General features: G+C 44.7%; 1 protein-coding gene across 1 annotated transcript in view; it reads left to right on the forward strand.

Moving 5' to 3' along the window:
• SLC7A10 (solute carrier family 7 member 10) overlaps nucleotides 1–20,583 on the forward strand; it is a 41,617-nt gene that overhangs the window by 9,260 nt on the left and 11,774 nt on the right. Inside the window, exons 2-3 of the mRNA XM_030955919.1 lie at nucleotides 14,023–14,227; nucleotides 20,221–20,372. Of these exons, the coding sequence (XP_030811779.1) occupies nucleotides 14,023–14,227; nucleotides 20,221–20,372 (357 nt within the window). The remainder of the gene's footprint in view (nucleotides 1–14,022; nucleotides 14,228–20,220; nucleotides 20,373–20,583) is intronic.

Raw genomic sequence — 20,583 nt, forward strand, 5'->3', positions numbered from 1 at the left:
ATATATGACATTATAAGCTACAGGTGTTACAAGAAGAACCATCCTTCCTTGGCTAGGCTCCAGTTCCTGTGTCTTCCATCTTTTTGCTGTTAAATTGTGTAACTATCCTGAGAGGAGGAGAAAAGGCTATTAACAGGTGCCATGTATTCCAGGTTTGTAATGGTATTGTACTGTGAGATTGCTCCTGGTCAGGCCGCACGAAGAAGGCTGATGAATCCACAAGAGTTTCTTGCCTCCCTGCCCACCCATGCCTTGGAAAGGATCAATATGTGTTTCTCCATAAACCTGGAGTTAATGACTGCCAAGGAATGAGGACTTACAGCTTTAAAGTGTGTGCTTTTATATCATAAAAATTCATCCTTTTGTACAAAACACACAAGGGATCATTTTTTCTTAGGGAGTTGCAAGAAAAGGACTGACAAGAATGAAAATGTGGGGTTGAGTTCCTTGTCTGGATTATTTCAAAATTCTTTAGCAGCTCTCCTGAGAGCTTAATAGGACAGGATTTACTTGTTTGCTTTAAGGGAGGTCACCTCAGACTATATTTCATTTTGATTTCCCCATGGCTTATTTTTTTCTCTGCCCAGATTTTGTCCTGTTTTGATAGCAGACTTATTCTTTGGTATCTGGGGTTTCAAGCCTTGTTTTATCACTAATTTAAACCAACTCAGACAGTTCTGATGTCCTGAAAGGGATAAGAAACAGTATCAGAAATGTCATTCTTGCTCTCCATAAATACAGGTTTCTTTTTTCTAATACTTTTAAATGCAGTCTGAAAACTTGAAAAACCATACATTTTGGAAACGTACATAATGAATTCTTTTTATAAGAGTCTTGAAAATAGTAATAGCCTTAGTTAGTACAAAAGAGCAGAGAGTATCCAAGCTTGTTAAGCTTGCAAACACTGTACTTTGACTCAAGTAAATTTAAAAATAGCTGAATCAGTATTTTAAAGAATAAAGGAAAGAAGTGTTTGATTCTGGTGCTGTCCTCACATGCCTAGCTTTTAGCTTGAAAGGGATTTCCATGTGTGTGATAGAATTAAAATATTTGTAATTAAAAAAAAGCTGACAAAAAAGCTGACAAATCACATTTTTTGTACTCTTGCTAGTAGATCTTGTTGCAATTAAGCCATTTCTTATGGTAAACTCTGCCAGAAACCAGTAGGACACAATGTCTCCATGTTTTTTGGTTGTGGACAGGGCCAGTTCCCTAGCAACACAGCAAGATTTAAGCAGACTTCACAAAAGGTGCCCAATCCTGTACATATTACAAGTGCATACAGAAGGAATAGCTCTCCTTCACATGCTTGTGCTCCTGACAGAAAATTAAAGACCCTTTTCTTAACTGGTGCCAGGTCCCCCAAATCCTGCTGAAGGCAACAGGAGTGGAGGACTTCATTGCCTGATAGGCTTTAAATTAACTGAAAGCAGCTAGATGCAAACTCATTAATCCTTGATTGCCCACATACCTGAGCAAGGTTGTCAGTCAGAGAATGAGCCTGGCTGTGTTCAGCTTGCACAGCAGAGAGCAAAGCCAACAAGTATAATCTGTTCTCATTAATTGAACTTGCAGGGGTCAGTCCCATTCCCTCATTTTACCCCAAATCCAAAAATGAGCACTCTTGTCACTGAGCAAACCCAGCCAGGGGACAGGAGCAGCATCCTGGCTGCCCTTTGCAGCTGCTGGGGATCATCCTCTATTTCAGACAGGGAAAGGGGCACACAAAAGGCAACAGGAGCAAATTCACTTTTAGCCACCATCTCACAGAACCTCCCTGAAGAAGGTCTGTGAATATTCCATCTATTGAAATGCCTTATTTCCTTTTGAGGCTGCCAAAATAGTCTGAGGAACTCTTGGCTGAGCTGCTCAGAAGGACTAGAACTGAAAAACCAAAAACCAAGGAGAAAACTTCTGTAAAGTGACTTTTATAAAGAACATGCTTCAAACATAAGTCTGATACTTTAGGAAACCGGGAAAGAAGAAAACAAGACAGATCTCCTGTCTCTTACAAAGCTAGAACAGAAAATATGGATTATAAGCAGGGTCCTGTACACTGTGATGGCAGGGATGGTCAAGTCTGTGTTAACATCTATTTTGCAGGATTAACTAATTTAATTCCATGTTTCTGTGTACTCAAACTATTCTATGAGCAAGTTTTTCTGTTCAGGGGGCAGGAGTGACATTATTTTGATGAATTTTTTATACAGCTGGTTAACTACTTAGATAAAGCTGTTACATCATTGACCAACATGAAGTCTCATCATTCTGAAGATACCTAAATTCAAAATGTAGTTGTGATATTTGCAAATACAAGATTCATACATTTATAATAATAATATTATATAGCAATGTTGCTATCTTCTGATCATATTACAAGAAGTCCTTAAATTCCCAGATCAAAGATATTTAAGAACTGCAAGAAAAGCTGCCATTTTTTTTTTGGAAATCCAGGAGTTTCTAGTTCTCTGCAGTAAAATTGTCTAAACATGTTCTTTAAAATAAATTATATATTTAAAAATAAAGTCAAGTCAGCACTGATTCTAAATACATGAGGACAGCAACACAGCATCATAAGTGGTGTCTGTCAAAGTATATACTGAGCTGGTAAGTGTTTGTAAATCTCATTTAAACTCAGGTTGAGCTGTTTACCAAAGTGCATTTTGAGTTAGGTGCAAGCTTTAAGTCAGGTATCATTGTGCAATAGCTGTGCACACCCCAGGAACATAAATTCCTTTTTTTTTTTTGCTTTTAAATTCCTCAGTTCATTGACCATAGCCTATCTTCGTATTCCTTGATAAAACAGAGATAAAGCCACTTAGAGATGTGAATGCTGAGATTACTGTGCTAAGAGGTAAAACTAACACAGATTTACAGCCAGAAGAATGTAAACTCGGGAGATTGAATGATTTCCATTTAAGGAGGTGTGAAACCTGCAACAACCCCAAGCTTTGCTAAGAAGTTCATGTCTTGTTTACATCTGCATCCAAAAGAAGGTTGTGTAAGATCCCAGGCAATGGCAGTAGACCTTACAGGAGACTCTAAATCAATCTTTCTTCTCAATAACATGAGCTGTAACACAGCAGTTGATGTATTTGGATGATTTGTTACTGCCATTTCCATATAGCTTTGTTTTAAATATGTATTGCCAGGAATTTCAATTCAGGAAGGCACTTTGAACATTTTAGCCTTTTAATATTCAGGGTAATATTGAAGAATAAGCTTTACCTTAAAAGTTTAGCATCCTGAAGTTCCCATTATACTCCTTCAGAAATCAAGGATTAAGTGATGCCTGGTTTAGAGGTGCTCTTGATGGATCCCAAGTTTGCAGAAGCTGTGTAAGCACAGTCAAAAATCCACCAACTAACCTGAGTCTGAGGACACTTCTGCAGGGCTCATCTTTGTGGGATCAGAGTAGAAGGCATAAAACCCAGTAATTTGAGAGAAAATCAGAGGCAAGAGTGGGAATTAGATTTTGCTTTATTTGCAGTTGAGCAATCAAGTTCAAGCTGTGTTTTTTTCTCCAGACCTGCTCATTGCTGTCATGCTGCCCCATAAATCCCCACAGTGTCCCTTGGCTGGTGCAGAGCACACATGGGCTTTTGGCAGCCATAGCTGAGGGTTGCGAGGACACCAACACGTGCAAACAAAGTTTTTAATTTGCAAGGAGGAACCTTTTTCACAGCAGAAAGCTGCAGAGGTAAGCAGGGAGTGTGGAGCAATGGGGGGGTCAGAGAGATGTGCCAACTTCCAGGCTGCTTTCTTCCTCTAGAGTCTACAATTGTCTAACAAAAAATCCTTCTGTGTGCTGTGTAACTCTCCAGATTGCATCCTGATGTTTTATTTAATCTTTCTGATTTGGCCAATGGCACATCCTTGAGGACTGACAGCTTTCAGGAATGGACAGCAAGAGGCTTTCCCACTGGGCAGCAGCTGCTGATGGATTTTCCAGACTGAATAATCTGTTCACTGTGATCAATCACAATGAGCAAAAAGAATAGAGTTAGGGGGAGAAAAAAGGGGAAAAATCCAGCATTTCCCATAAAACAAATAATGCTTCAAAGATGGTGCAGGGGTCTTTACCATTGGCACGAGCAGGGCTGAAGACTGGCCTGCTGAAGAGCTGTAGCTGTCATGTTGTCCTTGTCTGAGCCACAGCACTGCCCAGCACAGCTGAACTCTTTGGCTGTTTTCACAGCTGAGTTGGTGAGCTTTACAGCAGCATTTTGGAACTGCTTTTCTTCTTGGTAAATACCAAAAATCATTGCAGGTGTATTGTAGGGCCTGTGAGAGTGCTCCCAGAAATGCAGCTGTCATTTGTGGGATTTCTCAGCTGAGGGACAAACATTAAATCAGCTGAATGGGCTGGCATCTGCCCCCTAAACCACCACAGAAGGACCAATCTCCACTGTCAGGTGCTTTCCTTAAAATCAGAATTTATCAGAATTTATCAGTCACACAGTGTCCTAGAGGAGGCCCCATGTCCTCCAGCATGGTTGCAGGGCAGAGCTTTGCCCACTCCCATTTCTACACCAGGGGATTTAACAACACATTTCTGCCCTTTGCAGGTAAAATTCCCAGTCAGGATATTGAGATGCAGAGAGCACAGAAAGCAGATGTTGGACAGATAGCAAGGGCCAGAGCAACATAAAGCTGCAGTGTTTGCAGAGCAGTCAGTGGGCAGAGCTGCACCTTCTTAGCAGGGCAATCCAGGCATTGTCACAGGGATCCTCCATACCCCTCTCACAACACCAAGGTAGGCTTGGCACTCAGTTTCTCTTTGGAAATCAGTAGGAGGGTTGAAGCCTCTCTCCTTTGCTTGGAGGGTCACAGGAGCTCCTTTATGTCCCACAGTCGGGGGGAAGTTTGAGCCTCTGTTCCCCATACGTGCCACTGCCAGTGGGGATGCAGTGGGAACCACCAAAAATTACTCCTCTGCAGCTGTCTGTGGGCTTCCCTCATCCTTACCTGGCAGCACTGCCCTGCAGTAAACCCTGCTCAAGGCCCCTGATGCCATGGAATAAGGCAAAAGAGGAAGGAGCAATATGGAGCTCAGCAAAAGCAGCAGGTTGTAATCCCCTCCTGGCACAGCTGCAGTGCTGCACAGGCTGCTCTGAGTGCAGCAGGGTGGGGGAGCTCCCAGTGAGAATATCCCACTGAAAAAGTCACCTAGTGCCCAGGAGAAGGCTTTTCCTGATGTTTCTGCCTTATCATTGCAGCCACAGAGAAGGGCAAGGGAGGCTGAGGTTTCCTCTCCATGGTAATGAAATGCAGCCCACATACCCCAAGGCTGGCAAGAGAAGAGGAGAGCAAGTCAGAAGTTAAGGAAGTAGAGAAGTCAGACCAAGTACAAGAGTCAGAACAGAGGAACAGGAAATAAAGCAGTGGACTGTGTGCCTGAAAAGAGGAGACAGAGCCTGCAGCCTGTGAAAGGATTAGCAGAATAAAAGGAGTTTCAGTTTAGAGCAACAACAAAATCCTATCATAGAGGCTTTAACTTCTTCTTTGAAATAAACACACTGTAACAGTGTTAATCAAATAAAACTGAATAAAACCATGTACTAGCAGACATCTGTCATCTTTATTATTTCCCGTGCTCCTGAGAGACCTGATCCCCAGCACCTCCTGGCCATTTATCTGCCCTGGTGCAGATCTGTGCTCTGCACACATCACCTGAATGTCCAGCAGGGCAGGACTGGCACTGACTGATAGGGACAACCAGGTTTCCCTCTCAGTTGTAGTCCTGCAATTTTGGACCAAAGGACAAAAGGATTTGTAAATTCTCTTATCAAACCTAGTGTATGCCCACATACATACTCAGGAGAGCATGATGCTTGCCAGCCAGAGGGCTGGATCAGAGGTTCCAGTGCTGGTTTTGGTTATTGGAACATCTGCATTTGACTCAAGTACTATAATGAGAATATCCCCACATTGTATCTCCTTTAGTGAGGTCCTTATGGTTCAGATGTGCCCTTCCTACAAGTAGTCAATACATGCCAAAGGAACCTGCTTTGAGTGCTGTTGTATTTTGTGAATACCATGTTACCAAAACAGAGGCTTAAAAGCTTTCTTAATTAAGTTTCTCTTGGTTAACCTGCTCCTGTTGAAGAGCAGTAATTGACAAATTATCACTAATTTTACAAAAAGGTAGAAATTTTAAACCACCACGTTTTTGTGGGTTTAAGCTGCTGGGTACTTGGGCAGAGGTTGGATTACTGATGGTCAGTCTCCTGTGGCAAGCAGCAGGCTCCAGCTGAATAGCAAAGCACTGCAGTGCCATAAATGCATCTTGCAGGATTAGAGCACTGCATTCCTGTAAGGCTGCCTTCCACTGCCAGTGGAAAGGGAATCCAAACAAACCCTCCTCATTAAGCAGCTCATATACCTTAAGCCAGAGCCAAATGTGTGGCTTACAACTTTTAAAGAACCATTCAAATGGCCACAGATCTATTAAAGGCCCTGTGAAGACTGAGGTTAGCACAAATTTACCTTGATTGCTCTTCTCTAGATTGTGATTTTTTCATCTAATTGCAGCACAGCTGCCTAACACACTCCCAAAATCACAACAATGCTGCTGCCATGCACAAGGTGTATTCACTTGCTAGTTCTGTTTATCAGTGGTCTTTGCAATTTAATAACTCCTGTATTTTCTTACAATAACAGATGAGAAGGCAGAGGTTGCTCTCTCTCTGAGGAAGGATTCATGCCATCATCCTGCAGACTAGTTGATTACTGGGGAGAACAGAACCCAAAAATTTGGCAAGCACAGTAACATTCACTAAAATTCAGGATAAGGATGATATTCCATCCTTGCCCCAGGTTCTCCAGATAACAGATATTTCCAGCTCATTTCCCACCAGATGGGCAAGTCTGCTTCTTCCTGTCCTTTGTGCAGCTGGGCAGGGCACAGCTGTGCCTTGCTGAGCAGATATTGATTTTTAATATATAGAAATTGAAGTTATTTACAGCTCTCTGCAGTAATAGCAAAATCTAACCCAAATCACTGGAACAAACTATTGCACACCTTGTAAGGCTGCATCAGGTATCATTAGTGAAGCTATACCTGAAATATTTACTTTCCTTAACTCAGTTTTCTGTTCTGTCCATACCTTCATTATTAGAAAACTTTGGTTGTTCAGGCCCTCATGGACTACACCTGCATATTAGTGCTCAGAAGGTAAATGATCTTCTTTATACATGTAATAGAAGTTAAGGAAAACTCTCCTGTCAGTATTTGAAGCAGCCTGATTTTTTAAATCTTTAAAGTTGTGTGTAGTTTAATCAGATTATAAATTCTTAACACAGTAAAATCTAGTTGGAATGCTGGAACAGCAGTTTATAATGGCTGGTCATGTTCTGGCTTGCTAGGAATTTTAACATAAATATTTGAAGTCAGGTTTTAAGTTAAATTTTGTTAAATACTAATCCCTGTAGACATTAAATTATCACTGTTATTTTTACAGCCCTTTTTGAGTTTTTTTTTTGCAAGCATATTAGCAGAGCAGCCATAATTCATTTTCCACTGATACAGAAGTTCCATTTTTTTACTTGCATATGAAATTAAATGGCTATTATTTTAATTCCAGGCTTTATAGATCCTTTTATTCTTTATCTGTTTTTCATTAAGAATTTTCTTGAATGCTATTTAAAAGCAAAAAACTCCAGGAAATTGCATCAAATACCTTAACTGCCACATAGCCTAAATTCCTGTTTGACTAGAGGTTGAGAAAATGCACTTGAAGTGTTTGATGGTTTTAATTCCATTGAGTCCCTACAGCCTAACAATTTTTTAGACCTGTTTTCTTGATGCAGAATTTCATTTAGTCCTTTTATTTCAGCAGGGGAGGAGGGGACACTTCAATCCTTGCTTTGGATGTGCACTTGTGTGCTGCATGGCAGCCTCCCCTCCTGGCACGTGGCTGAGCCAGAGCTCCAGCTCAGCCAGGGCAGAGAGCAGCAAGTTTATTTTCTGTGAATAAACAGAGCCATTGGGACTGTCTGTGCTGCCACAGAATTTCCAGTTTGCACCAAAATTATGAGCTGTGCATTTTATTTCTTGACTGGCTTTGTATCTGTGTCATGCCCTGCATTCACAAAGGGGCAGTGGCAGTCAAAACTGGTCACTAACATCCTCAGCTGGGAGTGTTTCACTCCTGGGAGCCAATTAACTGGCAATTAGCTGCACCAGAAGCTGCTTCATTTAGCAGATTTCTGCTAAATACATGTATAAACAAATATCCATGATGAGTTACATCTTCACCATTATTGACATAATCCACCTCATATTTAATTTGGATTGAAACAGTTTGCAAAGCACAATTCCTTTTGATTAAGCTTCTTTGTTGCTGTTGCCAAACAGGATTCTCAATTCTTTACAATATTTTCTACTGAAAAAAGATATATTTATTTATAATTCCTAGGCAGGATGCAAAGCTTCAGCATTTGTTGATAAGAGAACTTTTTTAAGCAGTGACACAGACTGTCATCCTGTTGGCCTGGGCAATGTCCACCTAGATGTGGGAGTCCTGAGAGGATGGGAGAACTTTTTGATTATTATTCTATTCTCAGTGAAAATTGCCTGTGGAGGATACAGTATACCAATATATCAAGAGAGAGCTGAACCTGAAATCAGGTTTGTGGTGGTGCTCACAGGGGTCCCAGGACGAGGGAAGAGATGAGGATCTGACTCCATGTTTCAGAAGGCTGGGTTATTATTTTATGATATATATTATATTAAAACTATACCAAAAGAATAGAAGAAAGGATTTCATCAGAAGGCTTGCAAGGAAAAAAGTGGAATGGAATGATAATTACTGAGCCATCCAGAATTTCAGATGTATGACAGATCTTTAAAGAAATGTGCATGCAATAAAAAGGCATGAGTGATATTTTTCTTTGCTAGCTATACAGGAAATTGCTTGGTTTTATCCAAGCAAGACCAAATATGGTCTCTACATATAATAAATCAATTTTTACAGAACTGAGGGATGCTTTCAACAAGCTGCATTATCCACTGTTTTTAGTCTGTGTGTATTGTGTGCTGCAGATAAATAAAAGATGCCCTAAGGATTTCGCATACTAAGTGAATATGCCAAGTATTACCAAGTTCCCTTATTTTCTCACAAGCACAGGGATGCTGTTTTCCTTCAAAGTGCAGTTCTTGAAGTGTTTTGGTGAGAATTCAGCTTTTGTTTAAGAAATGAGTTTCAGTTCTAATAGTTATATTAAAAGACATCAAAACCCCACATCTGACCCCAAATGCACTCTCATAGTTCAAAAGCCAAAGGCAGAATGAAAACACTGGATTTTTCAATAAGCCAAATGTCCTAATTTTCACCTCATTACCACAGTTCCCAAATGGTTTAGCTCCACATGAAGTGCTGACCTCAGAGCAAAACCACACACTGCATGTGTGTGACTGGTCTGAGAAACCCATTCCAGGGCCAGGTCACAAAAGATCCTAAAGATAATTAGATAAACAACTGGAGAATTGAAAGGATGGGGGGTTTGGCATTCTCTTCACAGAAAACCAGGTTTGGGACCCACTTCCACTGAGGCAGAGATGGAGCATGGCTGAAGGGAGAGGCTGGACCCACTTCACACCCACGCTGCAGCAGCTGGTTTGGGTTCACCTGGCCCAGGATTCACAAGTTTGGCCTCTTGGGCTGAGCATGCAGCTCACAGAGGACAGGCTGGGCTCCTCATCTGGGACTCTCTCTGAGCTGGAAACAGCCAGAACTTTCTTTCTTTTAGGAGAATACCTTCTGGGTACAACTATCTGCAGGAGCAGGACAAGGACCACACAGTCTTCTGGATGGTTCTTCCATGCAAACATTCTACTAATTTTACTACCAGCACTGCTGGATGTGTTTCTTGACTGGAGAGATAAAAAGACACAGATATTTTTTGCTTTTTTTTTTCTCTTTTATTCCCTTCCCCCATTTCCTATTTTTCTAGGATGTGGAAACTGCTCTCAACATTGTCCCAAAAAAAAGAAAATAATCATGACACTGGATAAGATCTCAGAAGTGATATATATATATTTCAGGATATTTTGCTTGCCTTCTGACTCATAATTGTTGGTAACATAATTTTTAAACAAAAGCTGAGGTTGTCACGGTATTTTTATACCAACGATTCCATATTATTGTGAAAAGGAAGAAAAAAGGCAACAAACACCAAGAAACAAGAGATGACAAAATACAATGCTATGTATGGGAAAGAGTGCATATTGCATTTTCTCACCCCTAAAGCTGCTCACCAAATTCCCTCCAGCTCCTGCTGACCAAGACCTCCTGAAAATTGCTTCTCATCAGGCAGTTTCTGACATCTTCATTTCTGGAGCATTTCCGTATCTCATCTATTTTTAAACATGTCCTACACCAAGTGAAGTGAAGGTACTTTTTGGGCACATTTACCACACTCATGGCAGATTTTCATAAGAACATTTTGTTATGAGAAGGGTGTAGCACTTCCACTCCTACTGATACGGCTTTTGCACATATTGTGAGTGCAAAGTAATACAAAATCCATAATTACTTTGGAAGGTAATTTTGCCTGATTCTTTATTCAATCATGAAGGATATTACATTTTTTAAAAATATGATTCACTACTTAATTTACAAAAAAAATTAGTACAGTGCTTGTATGAAAGAACTATCCAGAAGTCTGTCTGGTCCCTGTCCTGCTCCTGCAGATAGTTGCACCCAGAAAGTATTCTCCATAAACAAAGAAAGTTCTGGCTGTTTCCAGCTCAGACGGAGTTGCAGACGAGGAGGACTCCTCTGGCAATCTTACCATAACAGGAGGCCATCATTCTAAGCCACAGACACCTCCTCCCTGCAGCCATTTGGATTTGGGAAAGAGCCCCAGTGCCAGTTCCCCTCAGTGCCCACCACCCAGGCTGCAGGGACGAGCCAAGCCCCTTCCTGGGGGCAGAAACATGAAACACAGAGAGCTCTGACAATGCTGAGTGCAAGCATTCAAAACACATCACGTTTATTTAGCCTCTGTGCAAACCCAGGGCACATAGGGAATATTTCTGTGTCTGCTCTGGGGTGCCCTGACCCCCAGGGCAGCACTGACTCTGACCCTCACTCATGGAGAAAGTTTCCCAGACTTCAAGATAGACTGGAATCCACAAAAGTGTGAAATAGATTATAGAGAGCAGTGTAGGTGTATCACTTGGTGAGAAATTGAGGTTTGGGATTTTCAGTATGCTGTGGATGGAAGCAAGATGGAGGGCACAGGGTGTCATCCTGGGTTTCTTCTTCATGCTTCTTCTTCCTCCTTGTTCTCCATGGGTTTGGGTGGCATTTTGTAATTGGGCAGAAAAGTCCCCATTGCAGCTCTGTGGGATCAGTTATTGGGTTAAAAGGGAAAATAATCCAGGTGTCAGTTCTTAATTGGATAGTTTAGTCTTAAAAGACCTCGGAACAAGAGATGTTGGCCATTTTGTGCCTTCTAATGAAAAGCTGCCCAACTCACAGTAGTGAGACTGTTTTACTGATAAGAAATGATAAACACCTGAGTCTGAACATGAACTACCTCAAGTGCCTTCAATCCAGTCTCAGAGAAACCCACAACTGGGACCCCCACAAGCCTGCACTGTGCCACATCACTGCCACCACCTTTCTCCTGCAGTTACACCTCACCAGGAGGCAGCTCTCTCCCCTGGGCTCCTCACAGCATGGCCAGATCATGCTACTTCCCCTGGTGCTGCTGATGTTTGTCTGTGCATTCCCCACCCTTCCCACCCCCTGCAGCTCTGTCCATCCCCCACAGCTGAGTGGGCACAGACAGCCCAGCTCCGCCCTGGCCAGCACAAAGGGCAGACCCTGCCAGCACCACGAGCTCTGCAGACACCTTGGAACCTTGGATTTCTTGTCCATTACCAGTCTGAGGGATGCCAGGCCATGTTTGGATTGCATCCTTTCCTTATGTATGGATAACATGGAGAGGTGACCCAAGGGACAGGGGTGGAAACTAGAGCCAGCTGAAGGGTGAGCATGTGCATCTGCTCTTTGCTGCCAAAAGAGCAGCAAACCTGAGCTAAAGCGAACAAGGGTAGGAGGAGACAGCAGGAAAGGAGCCAGTGAACCCACTTAGGGATTGTTCTGTCTTTGGGCATTTGTTCAGTATGGAAACCTACAGGTCTGTCTTTGTAAAAAACACTGTGTCTGACCTTCAGCATGCTCCCCAGAGTACCACCAGCTCCTCCCAGCAGTGCAGTGTGTTCAGGCACGTTGATCTGTGGAAAATGCAGGTACACAGGTATGTATGCTGGCAGGTAGCAGGTAATCTTTAAGGGGTTTTTATCACTTAAGGTCTTTCTCCATATGCATGAGTACAACTGTTAAACTGTGGCACACAGCAGTACCAAAGACTCACAAGGATTCCCCTGCAGACCCTTCCCCACCCCCATGGCCTCCTTTGGGCACTCTCCAATGCCTTCATGTCTTTCTCATGCTCTGGTGCCCCAGAGTGCCCCCAGCACTGAAGGTGAGGCTGCCCCAGCCCAGGGCAGAGCAGAACAATCCCCCTGGCCTGGCAGTGCTGGGGCTGATGCCCAGGACAGGGATGTCCCTGCTGGCTGCCAGGGCACTGCTGGCTCAGCTCCAGTGGCCACTGGCCAGGAGCCCCAGGGCCCTTCCTGCAGCTGCTCTGCAGCTCTCAGAGCCCCCACAGAGCCAGGGCAGAGCCCAGCCCTGCCTCAGCTGAACTTCACATGGCTGGGATTGCCCTTCGCTGCACTGCCTGAAAACTTCACATGGCTGGGATTCCCCTGCTCTGCCATTGCCTGAAAACTTCACATGGCTGGGATTGCCCTTCTGTGCCACTGCCTGAAAACTTCACATGGCTGGGATTGCCCTTCTGTGCCACTGCCTGAGAACTTCACATAGCTGGGATTGCCCTTCTGTGCCACTGCCTGAAAACTTCACATGGCTGGGATTGCCCTGCTCTGCCACTGCCTGAAAACTTCACATGGCTGGGATTGCCCTGCTCTGCCACTGCCTGAAAACTTCACATGGCTGGGATTGCCCTTCTGTGCCACTGCCTGGGGCTCTGCAGGGCCTCTCTGCCCTCCCAGGAGCCAACAGCTCCTCCTCATTCATGGCCACCAGCAAACTCCCTGAGGGCTCCTTTGGCTCCTGGCTCCAGACCATGAGTGAAGGTGTCGGGCACAGGGCTGAGGGTGGAGCCCTGTAGAGCCCCACTGGTGACAGGCCCCAGCCTGGTGTCACCCCAGCCACTGCCACCCTCTGTGCCCAGCCCTGAGCCAGCTGCTCATCCATCATGTAACACAGGCTGGCCCACATGAAAAAAGAGTTCCTGGAGGTTTCCAGCACTCCTTTTCTATACCCAGCACTGCCTCAACTCGCATCCATCTCAATTGTCTCATGCTGTCCAATATTTTAGCCATGCCACATTATAACTTTACATTTTATGGCTGATCACTAAGCAGCACAGGTATTGCACAGTACAAAATGCTTATAGGTTTTTAATATTTCAGACTTTGAGATTACTTTTTCGAGCACAACCTTAAATCCATCCTTGGTGGCAAGCACACCTTTTGGGCCCATCATTAGAGAATGCTACACTCTTCTTTTTTGACCTCCCAAACTCCCTGGAAATTGGCTTTAACTTGTTCAAATTCCTCTTAGGAGTGGATGAAAAGTCTTCATTACAAAGTCACTTCTAACTCCTTGCAGTAATACACTTGGGCATGGCAGGTGAGAGCTATGCAGGCTGAAGAAGTGGATGCCAGAAAAGTCATGGATCCTCAGCAGCAGAGCTGAGCACACTTTTAGCATCTTTGATTGCTGATAAATGGCACCACTTCTGCCAGGGCATAATCAGAAACAGTGCAGTCATACAAAATCTGAAATGGGAGCACAGGGGCGGCACGGCTGAGTTTTTTATTTGAGTGGGGGCTCTGGGCTTGTTTCCCTTCTTTTGAATAAATAAAAGCCAACTATTTACTTTCTTTTCCCTGACTGCTGAACGTGTTGTCCTTTACAGGTAACATCATAGGCTCTGGGATCTTTATTTCCCCCAAAGGAGTTCTGGAGCACGCTGGCTCGGTGGGACTGGCTCTCATCATCTGGGTGCTGGGGGGCGGCGTGGCTGCCCTGGGCTCGCTGTGCTACGCTGAGCTGGGGGTCACCATCCCCAAGTCAGGAGGGGACTACTCCTATGTCACTGAGATTTTTGGTGGGCTGGCTGGGTAAGTACCCTCTCTCTATCAACTGATCTGAAAGCACATTTATGTTGTGTGTTCGGTGTGGGAAAGCCATCTGACTTGGAAGAGATGACATTTGTCAATAAAAATGCTTCAGCAAAATCAATCTTTCTGTTCTGTGTTAGAAACACCAAATTGTCCCCACACAGACCTCCCAGTGCTGTTTCCCAAGGGAAGGTGGCAGATCCTTTCATTTCCCTCAAAATCCATGACAGAGGAGGGTGATGCTGTGTCTGAGTGATGTTCCTGTGTGCAAGCCGTGAATGAGCAGTGCCTTGTGTGGAAGAGCTTTACCCATCCCAGGCCAGGCTGGAGCTGCTCACCCACAGATAAAACAAAGCTGCTTGACTTGCTGTCCAGAATCACCAAGTAAATATTGAGAGGGGGAAATGCTACCTCAGGGAAGGATTTCTCTTTGAAAATAGTACTGTTGGAGTAGTGTGGCCAGGTAAGGAAGGGACAAGTGAGAGGAGGTTATCTTTTTTAGAGTGTACACTTTTTGATGGATTCAACACAATAAATTAAGCTGTCAGACTACTAGAGAAGCACCAGAATGTTCTGAGCAGCTCTCTCATTGTGAGTAGAGAGGCCAGACCACATGCTGGTGGTTTAGTTAAGAAAAATAAGTACCAGTACAGAAAACTAGAGAATGAGTAAGGAAAAAAAACCCACCCAACCAGAGTATTCCTTCTCATGTGAGATGGAAAATGAGCTTATAACAGTTGAGCTGGCTGCTGAGCAAGGACAAACCAGAACAGGCATGACACAGGCAGTCTGTCATCCTGTCCCAAAGGCTGAGCTCTCATTTCAGCCTCAGCTCAGTGCCACACAGGCACAGCCAGCACTGCAGACATGCCTGCTCACAAGGGGCATTTCTGATGCTTGCCAAGCTTCAGCCATTGCCTTCTGCTGGGTCATGGAGTCTGTGTTTCTTCAGCTGATGGAATTCCCCCCTCTGACTGCTGTCCTGCTTTGCACAGAAAATTACACTGACATCACAGAACATATGGAGGCAACAGCAGCCTTGGCTGGGCTAACCAGATCTCAGCTGCACTCAGGTGTGTTCTCTCATGGGGCAGGGGCACAGCAGAGCTCTGCTTCCCCAGTGCCTGCTGACAGGAGCAGGATCTGCAGCAGGGACAGGGCAACTGGGAGCACAGAACCCCACAAGTCCCACCCCTGGAACATCACTGTGAAGGAGGCCAGCAATGTGAGAGGGCCACAAAACCAAAGGAATTGTGCTTTCTAGGAGAGAAAATGAAACTACTTAGAAATCAAGTACAACTAAAATTAAATTTAATTAAAATTAATTTAAATTGTTCCTCAACTCCTTCTGCCCCATTCAGAGAACTTGTCTGGTCCTACAAGCTGTGCAGCTGCTGTAACAAACCACACAGCAGCTGATTGATCACTGCCCAGCATGTACCTGGGGACAGCCTCACCTCCCAAGGCAGGGGATTCTGCTTGGGCAGCACTTACTTGGTGTCCAGGCTTGTAATGCACAGGCAATATTAAAAAAGCACAACCTGCCACCTGAAGGGAAGCAGTGTTCCCATCCTGCCTGTGTAGAGATGTTAGCTCTTCTCTCAAGAACAAAAATAGTCCCACTATTATGACAAAGGGCTGCATTAGGCAAAGGCCATAAGGCAGGTTTTGGTGTAAAAAGGGGGATTTGGGTCAGCTTTTCCAGTAAAGCCAAGCTGGGATTGTGCCCTGCTGCCCTTTGCTGAGCCACCACCTAAAGGCTGCAGCTCTGGGAGCTCCAGCACCTCCAGCTCCCCACCTGGGAGTGCCCATCCAGCCCTGGCAGGGCACAGCAGGCTGAGCTTCAAGGGGCTGCCCTGTGCCTCCCTGGCACAAAAACCACTGCTGCTCTCTTTGATTTAATCCTTCTACAGCTGACCATATCAAACTCAGCACACAAAGCTTTAGTGCACCTGCCTTTCCCATGCACCTTACTGTCCCAGTGACCAGCTGGACGTTTTGGTTTATTATTTATATTTATTTATAAAAAGGTGTTTGTTGTAAGAGCACAACTGTACCCACCCAGACCACAGCAACTCCACTTCTGTTGTCTTGTCCCTGTCTCCCAAAATCCCCTCATTTATTATTTTTTTATATATCTATGCAGGTTTTCCTGCACAGATACAAGGCACAAAGAAATACCATTTGATTGTGACAGCCACTGGAGTACTCCATGCCCCAGCTTCTGTGTCTGGCACTACTGATAGCTGGATGCACAACTGTTTATTGAAAAAATCCCATTGCTGGGTGTGATTGAGGAGCTGAATGCAGTAACAGAGGCAGGAGAGGGCCATCTCCTGAGCTGGCAGGAGCTGTGGCTGCAGAGCAGCAGCCCTGGCTGGCTCAAGGACAGCATGAAGCACTGCTGAAGAGTGCTGGTGATGGCAAACTTTGGCTGGGGACAGCCCTGAGCAGGGACACTCCCCAGCTCCTCTGGCCAAGGGACAAGGAAGAGGTGGGGAAGGGCTCCAGTATTACCAGGCTCTGGTCTGGTACCAGAGAGGTACTCCTGCTTTCCTCTCTATTTAGGAGTCATTGTGGTTTTAAAGAGCATTTGTGTGAGCACAAACTGCAGGGAATGGCCACAGCCTGTGCTGCAGGAGCCCTCTGAGCACAGCTCTCCTTGCATGATGTGGGCCTGCAAGTCTCTTTGAGTAAAGAGAACATCACCCCAGATGATAAATAAAGGCCTTAATAGGTATTCTTGCAGAAGAACAAACCCTGCAGTGAGTTTCTGATCAATACCACTCCTGAATGCTCAGCAGTAATGCTGCAGCTGCCACAGCAGAGCCTGCTCTTTGGACACACATCCTCACCAACATCAGTGCAGAGTTTGCAGCCAAAACTTTGATAAGTGTCACTCCAAACTGCAAGTATAACATGCTTCAAATGTACTTCCATGTTTCTTTTTCGTTATTTTAAAATTTTAAATTTTCCAAAGGCAGTAAGTCATCCAGCAATGTAGGATGGCATTAATAGTATTCAAACTGGCTCCAGCTTAAAGCAGTTCAGTTTTTCCTGAACTGTATTGGGGTCAGTTGTACTATAGCACCTGTTTCAAACTGTTTTCTTTTGCTAATGATACACAAGTAGGGTACACTGGAATTTTATATTTTCACAGGTTGCTTTGAATCCATAACATATCTGAGATCCTTGTGGGAGTACAGGCACATCCCAAATAGATATTTGAGAACCAAGTCCACTAGACTATTTAGAACCCAGGTGAAACCATGCTGCTTATTTCTTTCCACAAGTGAGAGAATTAGTATGCAGAGGTATCTGCAAAAAAATTCAGTTTTGGTCCAGGGATGGCTGGCACTCCACATGACTGCCACACCTGCCCAGGGGTAGCAGGTGGCACCACTCACTCTGGGCTGTTTCTAGGACAGAGGGAGGGCTCTGAGTAGACAGGATCTCACTCATATCCACACTGATGTACTGTGGGCCATGGACTTCAGGGAACTTTGGATCAGGCTCAACAACCAAACACAGCCAGCAGCTGGAATACAGGCACAGATGTTATTTCACCTGCTCCTTCACCACCAGCACATGCAGGAACTCAGATTTCTCATGCAAACTTCAATATTCAGAAAAATAAAACCCAAACAAGCAACCAAACCAACCAAAAACCACCCAAAACCATCCAAACCCAACCAAACACATTTTCCTTTTTCTTTACATTCAGCTGTCTCAAACCTCTTATAAAGATCTGATCACTTCTCAATCAGCAACAAGAGAAGATTTGACTTCTCTTATTTTTGTGATCCCAGCCACTGAGTAGCTGTGAAAGGCTGTAGGGTGGAGTTCCATCTCCAGTGCTGTAGCTCAGCCCTCAGGGCAATAATTCTGCCACCTTTCCCTGTAAGAACAAAGTGATTCCAGGTGTGCCACGCTGTGTCCTCTCCCACATCATCTCTCCATGATCCATTTTCCCCAGGAGCAGCCATTCCCAGCTGGGCCCCAGCTCCTCGTGCTGCCCTGGCAGCTGCTGGCACTGTGAGCTCATGGCACATGCCAGCCTTGCCCCTGGCCCCCACAGCGGGTTGTTTAGGGATGGGAATGTGATCTCAGTGACCAGCAAGGAGAGCTTTTTCTCAGAAATAGGTTTTGATTAAAGTTTACCTGTAGAAACACCATTAAAGTGGGCCTACACCTTAGGCAAAGCTTCCTTCTAGTTTTGCTGCCATCTCTCTTTTGAGCTTCACAGTTGACAGGGCAACTTTGTCCCCCCTCTGCTAAAATTATGCATTTTCTTTAATTTGTGTTATCAATCCTGCATTTCAGTTCCATGACTGTCATTAATCCATTCCCATTAAACCAAATTCTACCCAATATCAGCTACACCACACTCTATATTACAACATAGAAACCAGGGCAAATTTTGCCTGAAATAGTATTTTCAGAGCCATTCTCCCCACTGAATGTTTTACACAATTCTCAGCCTACATATGTAGGCTAAAAATTTGTGTAAAATTTGTATGGGTGAAGAGAAACATGGCAGGGAAAAACTGGTGGCCTCTGCAAAGGCCCTGCCAGTCAACAGCCACACAGAACAGCTCAGGCAGCACCATCAGTATCCTAATCATATTCAGTAAATTGTTATTGTAGTCTTTAGGTCCTGTTTATTCTTCAGTGTGGACCAGCTGAGTGAACTCAGCAAGCAGGATCTGCAGAGCTGTCCCAAGCTGGGTGCATCATCAACACCACCAAATAGCACAAAGCAATCACTAGAGAAAACTGCTCTGAACCTCAAGGAAAAATATTAGAAATTGAAGGGGAAAAAAATTCAAAAAGGGATTCACACAACAAAATAAAGAGAAAGGGAAAAACTGCTGAGTTTATTGTAAAAAAGCTACAGTGGCAGCTGGGAAGGTACCCAGCTCTGACATTGGTCTGGTTTACCAAATTAACTGTGGTAGCTAATTAATTGGCCCATCCTTCTCAGGAACAAGAAGGCAAAGTGAAGGATGGGGCTGAGAGACATTTTGCAGCTCAGCTGAAGAGCAGCCAGAAGCAGCACTGCCTCCAGGCTGGTGACACAGAGAGGCTCCCTCACTCAGTTGTGCAGATTTCAGGGCTGGGAGCAGGGAGCACACTGGGTGGGGGCAGCCCCTAAAGAGCTGTCCATGTAATACAGAAGTTATACTGTCTTATTTGGAAATATCTCCTCAAATCCTCATTTGTGTCACACATCTCTGCACATTATATTTGTGTATGTATGTGAATGAATGACTGTGTGTGTATACATGGGAAGGAAAACTTCACTTTCTTGCAATGACTACTTCTCACTATAGAAATAATAATACTTCAAATATTTTTAAAGACTAACCTGATCCACTGCTGCCTTTTTAACTTTTCTTTTTCCTTTCCACGGAATGAAAAACCAAACTGTCTCACACTTTATATTTGCACAATACCTTGTTGGGTGCAATCAACTGAAGCCGCAGCTGGAGGCAGGCAGCCAGCCCAGCTGTGTGATCCATCACAAATACTGCAGCACAAATCTGCCCTGGCCTGGGTCACTGAGCCAACAGCAGCAGTGACAAGAAACCCCCCCAGTGACCAGCAGGGAGCTGGTAGCAGTCCCAAAAGTGCAGCTGCTGCCTTTGGCTGCAGCCAAAACCCTTCAGAGGGGTTGTGGGACTGCTGTCTGCTGTGGTGACATGTCAGCCCAGGAGCAGCAGAGCTCCTTTCCAGACACAGAGTTAAACCAACCATGCCTGCTGGTCATAATCCTCACTGTTCCATACATTCCTAAGCCATGTTTGCTTTACAATGTTTTATTTAAAATACAGATTGTGCTGAGCACACAGGAGAAGGGCTGAGGAGGGTCCCACTGGTGTGTGACAGGATGGAGGTGCTCAGCCCTGACCCCCTGTGCACAGCTGGCTGTGTGGGACCTCCCCCAGCACAGCACCAGCGCTGCTCTCTTGTGCTTTTCCTTGTCTCCCCAGGTTTCTGCTGCTGTGGAGTGCAGTGCTTATCATGTACCCAACTAGTCTGGCTGTCATTGCACTGACCTTCTCCAACTATGTCCTGCAGCCTGTCTTCCCCAACTGCATTCCCCCCTATAATGCCTCCAGGATCCTCTCCATGGTGTGCCTATGTAAGTATTTCCTTTTTGCACACACACAGACCTTGCCCTGGTTTTACAAGGGGCCACTCCAGCCAGGCTGGGGTCAGGGCCCCAGCTCCAAAGGCCAGTGGGGAGCTCCCAGGAGAAGCACTGGGGCTGGTGTGGGATATTCTGTCACTTTGCCCTTGCCTGAAGCAAGTGCAGGGGCCTGGGGGGAGGCACAAAGCACCCAAACCCCTGT

Source organism: Camarhynchus parvulus, chromosome 11, assembly GCF_901933205.1.
Source record: "Camarhynchus parvulus chromosome 11, STF_HiC, whole genome shotgun sequence".
Lineage (NCBI taxonomy): Eukaryota > Metazoa > Chordata > Aves > Passeriformes > Thraupidae > Camarhynchus > Camarhynchus parvulus.